At 51.8% G+C, this 11,692-nt stretch overlaps 1 protein-coding gene and 1 long non-coding RNA gene across 3 annotated transcripts in view; both read right to left on the bottom strand.

The window, feature by feature from the left end:
- The window catches only part of aars2 (alanyl-tRNA synthetase 2, mitochondrial (putative)), a 13,162-nt gene extending 5,316 nt beyond the window's left edge, over window positions 1-7,846 (bottom strand). Inside the window, exons 1-13 of one of the 2 annotated variants that reach the window (XM_044188940.1) lie at window positions 7,470-7,845; window positions 7,028-7,216; window positions 6,807-6,952; window positions 6,535-6,726; window positions 3,518-3,662; window positions 3,213-3,358; window positions 2,981-3,089; window positions 2,693-2,731; window positions 2,385-2,499; window positions 1,666-1,793; window positions 1,194-1,332; window positions 358-527; window positions 154-267 (exon numbers count right to left, since the gene is read on the bottom strand). In XM_044188940.1, the coding sequence (XP_044044875.1) occupies window positions 154-267; window positions 358-527; window positions 1,194-1,332; window positions 1,666-1,793; window positions 2,385-2,499; window positions 2,693-2,731; window positions 2,981-3,089; window positions 3,213-3,358; window positions 3,518-3,662; window positions 6,535-6,726; window positions 6,807-6,952; window positions 7,028-7,216; window positions 7,470-7,703 (1,866 nt within the window). In that variant the 5' untranslated portion in view covers window positions 7,704-7,845. Of the gene's footprint in view, window positions 1-153; window positions 268-357; window positions 528-1,193; window positions 1,333-1,665; window positions 1,794-2,384; window positions 2,500-2,692; window positions 2,732-2,980; window positions 3,090-3,212; window positions 3,359-3,517; window positions 3,663-4,382; window positions 4,513-6,534; window positions 6,727-6,806; window positions 6,953-7,027; window positions 7,217-7,469 lie in introns of both variants that reach the window. The other variant, XM_044188939.1, reaches the window with a different exon arrangement.
- LOC122872881 lies at window positions 5,205-5,727 on the bottom strand. Its single transcript, XR_006377321.1, has 3 exons — window positions 5,700-5,727; window positions 5,411-5,530; window positions 5,205-5,220 (listed from the first exon to the last, which is right to left on the bottom strand). It is a non-coding gene; the product is annotated as an uncharacterized LOC122872881 (long non-coding RNA).
- Window positions 7,847-11,692: the final 3,846 nt, after the last annotated feature.

Genomic DNA, 11,692 nt, shown 5'->3' with positions numbered 1-11,692 from the left:
GTACTTGGACCAATTCTAACTTCCAACTTGTATATCCATCTTTATGCAGATGACACCATTTTATACTGTTGTGCTGATTCTATACAACTAGCTTTAGAAAATCTGCAGCTCTCTGTCAGTACTCTTCAATACCAAATGTGTATTTGAGTTTACCTGGTCCAGGTGTAGCTGGAGCTGGTCTCCAGTCTTCAGGCTGTCGGCTGCAGTCACCTGATGGACCACGTACCCCCCCGCCAGGACCACGGCCTCCACAGGGTACAGGACATCCTGTGAGACAGAAAACACACACCTGGAGTCAGACCTCACCTGGACACCCAAAAGGTAATCTTCCCATGATGCATTTCCCTCTGAGCTGACCTGCAGTCCGTCCCGGGTAAAGTAGCCCTGGTCATGTGACTGCCCCCCTTGCTCAGAGTAGAAGCAGGTTTGATCCAGGATGACACCACAGCGCTGTCCCTCAGTGACCTCTGACACCAGAGTCTGACCATCATACAGAGCCAGGACTGTTGCACGGCATGCTGGGAACACTGGGAGAAAGACAATAAAGGTTACCTGTCTGAACTGGACACAGAGGGTCAGGTGAGCCATGTTTCTAGGCAGTCAGCAGCCTCCACAGCTGAGTTCAGACGCCACATGCTGCCGTCAACATGTGATTTACAGTGTTGTCTGACTGTAATGTTGTGCTTTTATTGGCTAAATTACAAATACACTGCGTGAATAAAAGAAGAGAATCACATCGCATTGAACAAATATTGAATCTTCTCACAAAATGTAATTAACTTCATCAATTCTTCCCTGAACTCTGTTTAACAGTACATATAAACGGAAATTAAATGTAAATATTGAGAATATTTACATTATTATTAACACGTGACACCAGATCTCATTTAGCAGCACTTTTTGCAAATCAGAAGAACTGTAGTCTCAGGAAAAACTCTGCTACACTGAAAAACTACGACGATACAAACTTTTAGTTGGTTTACTTTTCGCACGTTTAGTAAATCTTTTGTTTTATTAAGTTTTTTATCATCTGCTGTTTCTGAACACAAAGGGCAGCGTGATCACAGCCGCTCAGGTACGTCTGCATGCGAACACCAGTGATGCGATACCTACTACAGACTGTCATCCTGCTCTGTCTTCAGCGTGTGACAGAGACAGGTGTGTTACCTGTCCAGGTAGGACTCAGGTTGTACCGTATCTGTCCTGCTCCAGTCTGTACTGGTATTTGAGGCTGTCGTCAGTGTGAGGAACTCCGAGACGCTGCAGCTCTGCCAGGCTGAGGACGTCCAACATCACCTGAGACTGAGCACCAGACTGAAGATCAGACATCACCTGACAGAGACAGAGAGACAGGTGTTCGATGACATCACCAGTACACAGCCTTTTACACAATAAAAGCCCTCTCCTTCACAGTAAAAGCCCTCAACATCAAAGCTAACTACGAACTTACTTTGGTTTCATTACACGATAATCACTTTGGGATCTACAGTCGTAGCACAAACGATTAAAGACACAGTGAAATAAATCTTTAAATCTTAAACTGACATCACAAACTCCAACACGTGGTCAGGAAAAACCAGGAGCATTATGGGAGTTAATGTCGCCACATGACTGGAAGCTGCTGCACCAAACAGCAGACTGTGATGTTTCAGAGTGAAGCTTCACCTTGTGCTTCTCTGCCATCAGTCGGTCCAGCTCCTGACGGTCCACCTGGACTCCTCTCTCCTCCAACATCAGGTCCACCAGGTCCAGAGGGAAACCCAGGTCCCTGTGCAGAGACCAGGCCACCGAGGCTGACAGAAACACACGCACACATTTAAATCGGACATCATCCAGGCTGAGGAGAAAGTTTCAAAACGTTCAAAACTGTTCACGTCTCGTGTCGTCTGTTGCTTTTCATCAGTGAGCGAAACTACGAGAACATGAAGGCAAACTAAAGAAATCTAAAAGCACTTTAATGAATGAACTTCCAGCGGGTGCTTTTAGTTGTAGAAGTGAATCTGTTAGTGATGTAGGTTTGAATCTGAATTTGTTTTGTCCAGAGTCGCATAGAGAAAAGAAATATGAACTAAAAGGCTAAATCTTCTTAAGAAAATCGACACGTGGAAATGTGCAGCTGAAGCATTTGGAATAGTTTAAATGTCTTCACATGTTGAGTCTCCGGAAGGCAGAAACAGCTGACAGGGAGATTTATAGACTCACTATAGGTCACATGATAACTAAACCAACTCCATGACAACCATCCACTGAGGAAGACCATGAGAAGCAGCTAAAAGCTTCAGAAACACCAAGTAAAGTGGACCATGTGACAAGTAAGGTCAATATCTGCCTGCAGCCTGTCCAGGTGGCTGATGGGAGTCGCAGTAGCTCTGGGAGGAACTGACCGGGGAAGACTCCATGTTTGTAGTCCTTTCTGTCGAGAGTTCGGTGGATCAGCCTGCTGCCCTGCTGCAGAGACGACAGGAAGTGAGCCTCGTTCTCGTTGATGACGTCCATGATCTGAAAGAGCCCCAGCTGTCAGTCAACACCTGCTGACGACAACTTCCTGTTGTGTGTGTGTGTGTGTGTGTGTGTGTATATATACACACACACAACTTCTTTATAAGCTGATAATACGTGTGTGTGATGTTCTGAGTGAACAAACTATTCGATGATTGCAGCTTTAGTACTCTCCGTCTGCAGTGGTACTCACCCTGTCTGCCTCCCTGCGGAGCTCCGGATACACGTCGCCCTGCCGACACAGGAAGTCAGTCCATCAGTCAGTTTGTGGTCGAGGTCACTCGCTGTTTCCAGCAGCGAAGCCACAAAACTGCTGCACGCAACAAATATCCAGAAACTCATTTTACACCTTCGAATGTTTCGTCCTTTAAACTCTCTTTTGTTTCTCTGCAGTTTAATAACTTCCATCCATTATGTTCATATTTCAAATGTTTTTCGTGAATTTGTTCTGGTCAGAAGGATTATGGGAAATGTATTTTACCAGTATGTGGGCGACAGTAGGAACCAGGCCGGCCAGCGCCCCCTGCGGCGCCCGAAGGACCTCGACACAGAACCGAACCGCCCGCCGCAGAATCCTCCTCAGCACCAGCCTGGTACACAGCAGACACACAACGTTACTGCGGCAGGACGACGCGCTCGCCCCACTGTCCCCCATCCCTGACAGCTGATTGGCCGTCCATCGCGCTCTGACAGCTGATTGGTCAATGACTCACTCTGCTCCTGACATGCCTGGATGAACTCCGTCAGCGATGCAGACGGATAAAGTGCGGACGTGGTCGGCCACCACTCGGTACGCCGTGTCCACCTTCCCCTCGTCCGCCGCGCCCGTCCTGCCGCCGTACGGCCCCACCCTCGACCTCTGCGGACAGACACATCGCCATGACAACGGGAAGATGCCACCGCACCTGGGACATCATAGACAACAACACAACCTGCGGCCTAACGTGCGGGAAGGTGCTGACTTACTGTCACGGCGGCGTCACAGTGCACCTGGTGTGAAGGTGTTAGCGTTGCGTACCTGGTGGATGGCGTGGAGCAGCGGGGCGAAGAGGTCGGTGTCGTAGTTTGATCTTTTCCCCTGCAGGACGCTCACCAGCCTCTCCAGTCCCATCCCAGTGTCCACGCTGAAGTGGGGCAGCAGCCGCAGACTGCGGTCCCCCTCCCTGACACAACACACACCGAAACACAACCCTGTACTCTGGGAGCTGACCAGCGCGGCCGGCAGACTGGTTCAGCGCTAACGGTTTACGCTGTACTGAACTGGCCCGATGTGTTCTGGACCGGTCAGATCCTGGTCCAGGTGTGTGTATATACCTGTTGTACTGCATGAAGACCAGGTTCCAGATCTCCACCACGTCAGGACTGTCGGCGTTGACGAGCGCCGCGCGGCGTCTCGCCCTCCCACGTGGTCGTAGTGGATCTCGGTGCAGGGGCCGCAGGGGCCAGAGTCCCCATCTCCCAGAAATTCTCCTTCAGGCCGAACGGCAGGAGGCGACCAGGAGGAACCCTGAGGAGGAGAGCGACCGTCAGAGACCAGAGCTCAGACTATCAGAGCTGCAGCCGGGCGGCTGACACACGGAGACCCACCCGATGTCGAGCCAGATGTGCCGGGTCTCTTGGTCGGCCGGCAGACCTGCAGCGCAACATCAAAGCTAACTACGAACTTACTTTGGTTTCATTACACGATAATCACTTTGGGATCTACAGTCGTAGCACAAACGATTAAAGACACAGTGAAATAAATCTTTAAATCTTAAACTGACATCACAAACTCCAACACGTGGTCAGGAAAAACCAGGAGCATTATGGGAGTTAATGTCGCCACATGACTGGAAGCTGCTGCACCAAACAGCAGACTGTGATGTTTCAGAGTGAAGCTTCACCTTGTGCTTCTCTGCCATCAGTCGGTCCAGCTCCTGACGGTCCACCTGGACTCCTCTCTCTCCTCCAACATCAGGTCCACCAGGTCCAGAGGGAAACCCAGGTCCCTGTGCAGAGACCAGGCCACCGAGGCTGACAGAAACACACGCACACATTTAAATCGGACATCATCCAGGCTGAGGAGAAAGTTTCAAAACGTTCAAAAAACTGTTCACGTCTCGTGTCGTCTGTTGCTTTTCATCAGTGAGCGAAACTACGAGAACATGAAGGCAAACTAAAGAAATCTAAAAGCACTTTAATGAATGAACTTCCAGCGGGTGCTTTTAGTTGTAGAAGTGAATCTGTTAGTGATGTAGGTTTGAATCTGAATTTGTTTTGTCCAGAGTCGCATAGAGAAAAGAAATATGAACTAAAAGGCTAAATCTTCTTAAGAAAATCGACACGTGGAAATGTGCAGCTGAAGCATTTGGAATAGTTTAAATGTCTTCACATGTTGAGTCTCCGGAAGGCAGAAACAGCTGACAGGGAGATTTATAGACTCACTATAGGTCACATGATAACTAAACCAACTCCATGACAACCATCCACTGAGGAAGACCATGAGAAGCAGCTAAAAGCTTCAGAAACACCAAGTAAAGTGGACCATGTGACAAGTAAGGTCAATATCTGCCTGCAGCCTGTCCAGGTGGCTGATGGGAGTCGCAGTAGCTCTGGGAGGAACTGACCGGGGAAGACTCCATGTTTGTAGTCCTTTCTGTCGAGAGTTCGGTGGATCAGCCTGCTGCCCTGCTGCAGAGACGACAGGAAGTGAGCCTCGTTCTCGTTGATGACGTCCATGATCTGAAAGAGCCCCAGCTGTCAGTCAACACCTGCTGACGACAACTTCCTGTGTGTGTGTGTGTGTGTGTGTGTATATACACACACACACACAACTTCTTTATAAGCTGATAATACGTGTGTGTGATGTTCTGAGTGAACAAACTATTCGATGATTGCAGCTTTAGTACTCTCCGTCTGCAGTGGTACTCACCCTGTCTGCCTCCCTGCGGAGCTCCGGATACACGCCGCCCTGCCGACACAGGAAGTCAGTCCATCAGTCAGTTTGTGGTCGAGGTCACTCGCTGTTTCCAGCAGCGAAGCCACAAAACTGCTGCACGCAACAAATATCCAGAAACTGATTTTACACCTTCGAATGTTTTCGTCCTTTAAACTCTCTTTTGTTTCTCTGCAGTTTTATAACTCCCATCCATTATGTTCATATTTCAAATGTTTTTCGTGAATTTGTTCTGGTCAGAAGGATTATGGGAAATGTATTTTACCAGTATGTGGGCGACAGTAGGAACCAGGCGGCCAGCGCCCCTCGCGGCGCCGAAGGACCTCGACACAGAACCGAACCGCCCGCCGCAGAATCCTCCTCAGCACCAGCCTGGTACACAGCAGACACACAACGTTACTGCGGCAGGACGACGCGCTCGCCCCACTGTCCCCCATCCCTGACAGCTGATTGGCCGTCCATCGCGCTCTGACAGCTGATTGGTCAATGACTCACTCTGCTCCTGACATGCCTGGATGAACTCCGTCAGCGATGCAGACGGATAAAGCGCGGGCGTGGTCGCCACCACTCGGCACGCCGTGTCCACCTTCCTCGTCCCGCCGCGCCCGTCCTGCCGCCGCCGTCACGGCCCCACCCTCGACCTCTGCGGACAGACACATCGCCATGACAACGGGAAGATGCCACCGCACCTGGGACATCATAGACAACAACACAACCTGCGGCCTAACGCGTGCGGGAAGGTGCTGACTTACTGTCACGGCGGCGTCACAGTGCACCTGGTGTGAAGGTGTTAGCGTTGCGTACCTGGTGGATGGCGTGGAGCAGCGGGGCGAAGAGGTCGGTGTCGTAGTTTGATCTTTTTCCCCTGCAGGACGCTCACCAGCCTCTCCAGTCCCATCCCAGTGTCCACGCTGAAGTGGGGCAGCAGCCGCAGACTGCGGTCCCCCTCCCTGACACAACACACACGAAACACAACCCTGTACTCTGGGAGCTGACCAGCGCGGCCGGCAGACTGGTTCAGCGCTAACGGTTTACGCTGTACTGAACTGGCCCGATGTGTTCTGGACCGGTCAGATCCTGGTCCAGGTGTGTGTATATACCTGTTGTACTGCATGAAGACCAGGTTCCAGATCTCCACCACGTCAGGACTGTCGGCGTTGACGAGCGCCGCGGCGTCTCGTCCTCCCACGTGGTCGTAGTGGATCTCGGTGCAGGGGCCGCAGGGGCCAGAGTCCCCCATCTCCCAGAAATTCTCCTTCAGGCCGAACGGCAGGAGGCGACCAGGAGGAACCCTGAGGAGGAGAGCGACCGTCAGAGACCAGAGCTCAGACTATCAGAGCTGCAGCCGGGCGGCTGACACACGGAGACCCACCCGATGTCGAGCCAGATGTGCCGGGTCTCTTGGTCGGCCGGCAGACCTGCAGCCGCGTCTCCCGCAAAGTAAGACACGTACAGCCGGTTTGCAGGAATCCCATAATGCTCAGTGAGGAGGCTCCACGCCATCCTGCACGCCTCCTCCTGCAGACACAGACAAAGGTCGTCACTGGGCTGCCAGCAGCCTGCTCGGCCCTGCAAACAGGAAGTGACCCCCACCTTGAAGTAGTCTCCAAACGACCAGTTCCCCAGCATCTCGAAGAAGGTGTGGTGGGTCCCGTCTCGGCCCACGTCCTCCAGGTCGTTGTGTTTGCCGCCGGCTCGGACACACTTCTGACTGTTGACCACTCGGCGGTACGAGGCCATCTCGCTGCGGGGGTCCACGGTCCCCAGGAAGACCGGCTTAAACTGAAAGCAGAGTCACACCTGAAGTCTACACATCTTTATTAGTCTTTGTAACATCCAGCCCAGCAGGAAACAGACCAGGACCAGTAAAGACAGGAAGGGACCGTTTTGGTCTTTATTAACTTTAGCCTTCAGATGTAAACTCAGTCTAACGGGAGCGGGGCGTCACTAAAACATCAGTCGGACTCTTATTTTGAAATCGCTGGCTGACGCAGTTCGGGACAGACGGGACAGACCGGACCGGGTCCAAACTGACCTGGTTCATGCCGGCGTTGACGAAAAGCAGGCTAGGGTCTCCTCTGGGCCGGACCGGGGAGGACGGGACCAGCAGGTGTCCGTGTTTCTGCCGGAAGAAGTCCAGGAAGGCGCTGCGGACCCGGGCAGCGGGCAGCTCCGGAGGAGAGCCGCTGAAGGAGCGCGCTGAGCGGGCAGAGAGGCGGCTCTGCGGCCCGCCGAGCGGCCGGAGCCTCCGGCGGAGCAGTCTGAACATCTGGACCGCAGACTCTGCTCAGTCCCTCACAGAACCGGGAAGAACCGGAGACAGAACCGGGAAGAACCTGAACCGTGGTGACCTCACAGGCACGACATGTCGTTAAGATGCGCATGCGCACTCCGACCTTTTTTCTTCTGTCAATGTGAAATTAAACCACTGAGCGCTTTACCGCCACCTACCGGCCAAACTGCACAGTCCTCCTGGCTGCTGCTGCTGCTGCTTCTTCTTCTTGTTTTTCTTCTTCTTCGATTTTACTGGCGGGCTACAAACGTTAAAGCTGTGGTTGTGTAACATCATGACTTTAACCAAACGGGGGAATAATAATAACTTTCTAAAGAATCTGTATTGTAGATATGAAACCAGTTTATTTTACATGTTTGAATCTATGAAGACATTTGAAGCCCTGTGACCCTGTAGCTAACAGAGCTTTGGGCTCCCTGCCCCTCGGCCACTCGGCCCCTCGACCCTTCGGCCCCTCAACCCTTCGGTCCCTCGGTCCCTCGGCCCCTCAACCCTTCGGCCCCTCGGCCCCTCAACCCTTCGGTCACTCGGTCCCTCGGCCCCTCAACCCTTCGGTCCCTCGACCCCTCGACCCGTCGGCCCCTCTCTTCTTCCAAGTCTCCCGTTGGTCTGACTGTAGCAGCGAGTCCTGGTCTCAGCCTGGAACAGATTTAACACATTTACCTGGTTGTTTTAGTTTTCTGTCATTATTCCCTGATGCGTTAGAGAGTTTGCTCCTCCCAAAACAAAAGAATAAAACGTCCTCATGATTGTTGTTTAGTGCACTTTGATCAGGTTGATCTGGACCTCGTTTCCGACGTCAGCTGGTCTCCGGCAGAAATGAACGTCTGTAGCGTCAGTGAATTCATATAGAGCTCGACTAAAAGATCCTGATCGGAGGCTTCGTCCTGCAGCGGCAGAGTCTGAACGTGTTTAACCTCCTCGGCCCGCTGAAGGCCGGTGCGGCGTCCTGATGGTCTGTTGAGATCCTCCTCGGTTTCTGATCCATCTGTAGTCTCCAGATACTGCAGCAGCTCTCCTCTCTGCTAACGGCTGCAGACTGACTCTGGGTGGAAGAGATATCCAGGCTGCAGCGGGTCTGGTTCTGATCAGCGGGTCTGGTTCTGATCTGTGGGTCTGGTTCTGATCTGTGGGTCTGGTTCCGATCAGTGGGTCTGGTTCTGATCTGTGGGTCTGGTTCTGATCTGTGGGTCTGGTTCCGATCAGTGGGTCTGGTTCTGATCTGTGGGTCTGGTTCCGATCAGTGGGTCTGGTTCTGATCTGTGGGGCTGGTTCCGACCACACACCTCATTACACTGAACACCTTTTTACATTTGGTGTCTTTATTTTCAACACGATTCTTGGTGTGTATTTTCCGTCAGATATTTAAACTGGGTTTGTTATAAAGTGTGAATTCCTGCTCGTCACCTGCTCTCTCGTCGCTGAGCAGCAGGTAGCCGGAAGGTTTGAGTCCCCAACCACAAGACCACCTCTCTACACCGACTGCTGCTTTCTGTATACTTTTCAACACGTGAGCGATGTTTTCCAGATGGCTCCGTCGTCTGCGTACACCTGTCTGCACACCTGACTGTACACCTGACTGTACACCTGACTGCACACCTGACAGCTGTCTGACAGCACACCTGACTGCACACCTGTCTGCACACCTGACTGCACACCTGACTGTACACCTGACTGTACACCTGTCTGTACACCTGACTGTACACCTGACAGCACACCTGACAGCACTCCTGTCTGCACACCTGTCTGCACACCTGTCTGTACACCTGTCTGCACACCTGTCTGCACACCTGTCTGCACACCTGTCTGCACACCTGACTGCACACCTGTCTGCACACCTGACTGTACACCTGACAGCATACCTGTCTGCACACCTGTCTGTACACCTGTCTGCACACCTGTCTGCACACCTGACTGCACACCTGTCTGCACACCTGTCTGCACACCTGTCTGCACACCTGACTGCACACCTGTCTGCACACCTGTCTGCACACCTGACTGTACACCTGACAGCATACCTGTCTGCACACCTGTCTGCACACCTGACTGTACACCTGACAGCATACCTGTCTGCACACCTGACTGCACACCTGTCTGCACACCTGTCTGCACACCTGACTGTACACCTGTCTGCACACCTGTCTGTACACCTGTCTGCACACCTGACTGTACACCTGACAGCACACCTGACTGTACACCTGTCTGCACACCTGTCTGCACACCTGTCTGCACACCTGACTGTACACCTGACAGCACACCTGTCTGCACACCTGTCTGCACACCTGACTGCACACCTGACTGTACACCTGACAGCACACCTGACTGTACACCTGTCTGCACACCTGTCTGTACACCTGACAGCACACCTGTCTGCACACCTGTCTGCACACCTGTCTGCACACCTGACTGTACACCTGACTGTACACCTGTCTGCACACCTGACTGTACACCTGACTGTACACCTGTCTGCACACCTGTCTGCACACCTGTCTGTACACCTGTCTGCACACCTGTCTGCACACCTGACTGCACACCTGACAGCACACCTGTCTGCACACCTGTCTGCACACCTGACTGTACACCTGACAGCATACCTGTCTGCACACCTGTCTGCACACCTGACTGTACACCTGACAGCATACCTGTCTGCACACCTGTCTGCACACCTGTCTGCACACCTGACTGTACACCTGACAGCATACCTGTCTGCACACCTGTCTGCACACCTGACTGTACACCTGACTGTACACCTGACAGCACTCCTGTCTGTACACCTGTCTGCACACCTGTCTGCACACCTGTCCCTGTATTTCCAAAGACATCATTAATCATGATCTTAATAGAACTGGACTGGTTCTGATCCTACTTGACATGTTGTGTTATACAAGCTTCCACCTACGTCGCGTCAGGCAGCTGATCATCTGCTGCCCTTCTCGTTTCCCTCAAGGTGAAGTCCACATCCAGCGCGGAGCTGGTTTCTGCCTCTTTACCTGCACCTTTTCAAGCTCTTTCAGGACTTCTTCTTCCTTTGTGTCTCTCAGTGAGGTGATTTCCACTGTGAACGCTGGCAAAGACTCTGATTGGTCTCCGTCTGCAAGTACTGATGTTTTATTGATCGTCTTTTAACCGTATCCCACACACGAGCCACATCTCTCTCTTCCAACAGAAGAACCGAACTGTTTTCATTACGCTGCGTGCTCTGGCTCTTTTCCTTTATATTCCATCAACCTGTTTCTGAAAGCACTGTTTCTCTCTTCAACAGCCAAGCTACACTCGTCAGTCCACCGTGGCGCAGGTCTCTTATTCCCTCAGTTTCCTTTCTGAGGCAGCTTCAGTCATCACATTCATCTACGTTTCATTCATTTTAATGTTCCCTGCAGCACTCTAACTTTGTCCCACTGAGCCTTTTTAAAGCGCCATCTACATATAGGAGTCCATCCATCTATATTTATATTACATATAATGGGAAGTGGTCACTCCCTGTTAGCGTGGCATGTTTTCCTCTCACACAGTCGGCCATGTTTGCAGAGACCAGTGTTAAATCAGTACGTGACGTCTTATTCCTGTTTCTATCCAATCGTGTTCCTTTGCCGTTGTTGTTTCCAAAGTGGCTGGTTACTGACATCGTTTCTGCTCTTTCTCCATTTCTTTTAGTATTAATGCGTTTAGCATCAAACACTTCGCCTCCTTTCAGTTCTATCTGGATGACCTCCAGATGTGACTCCCCTGTACCCTGCGCCAGGTTCGTGGGTTTGTACTTGTACATCCAGAGTCATTTTCAGCAGAGCGTTTTGTTGTTCTCGACTCGCCGCGTGTACAAGTATACGCTTGTTATTCAGCTACTTTGCCTACATCCTTTTCCAGAGCTTTGGCCACCGATATGAGATGGAAACGCTCAGCAAACTCAGCTGTGACTTTCCAGTCCTCGTTCTGGTTTTCAGGCCCGTTTCATCAGACTCTGCTTC

Source organism: Siniperca chuatsi, linkage group LG3 (genome assembly GCF_020085105.1).
Source record: "Siniperca chuatsi isolate FFG_IHB_CAS linkage group LG3, ASM2008510v1, whole genome shotgun sequence".
NCBI classification, from domain to species: domain Eukaryota; kingdom Metazoa; phylum Chordata; class Actinopteri; order Centrarchiformes; family Sinipercidae; genus Siniperca; species Siniperca chuatsi.
The sequence above is the reverse complement of the archived record's forward strand: the minus strand, read 5'-3'. Positions and strand labels throughout refer to the sequence as shown.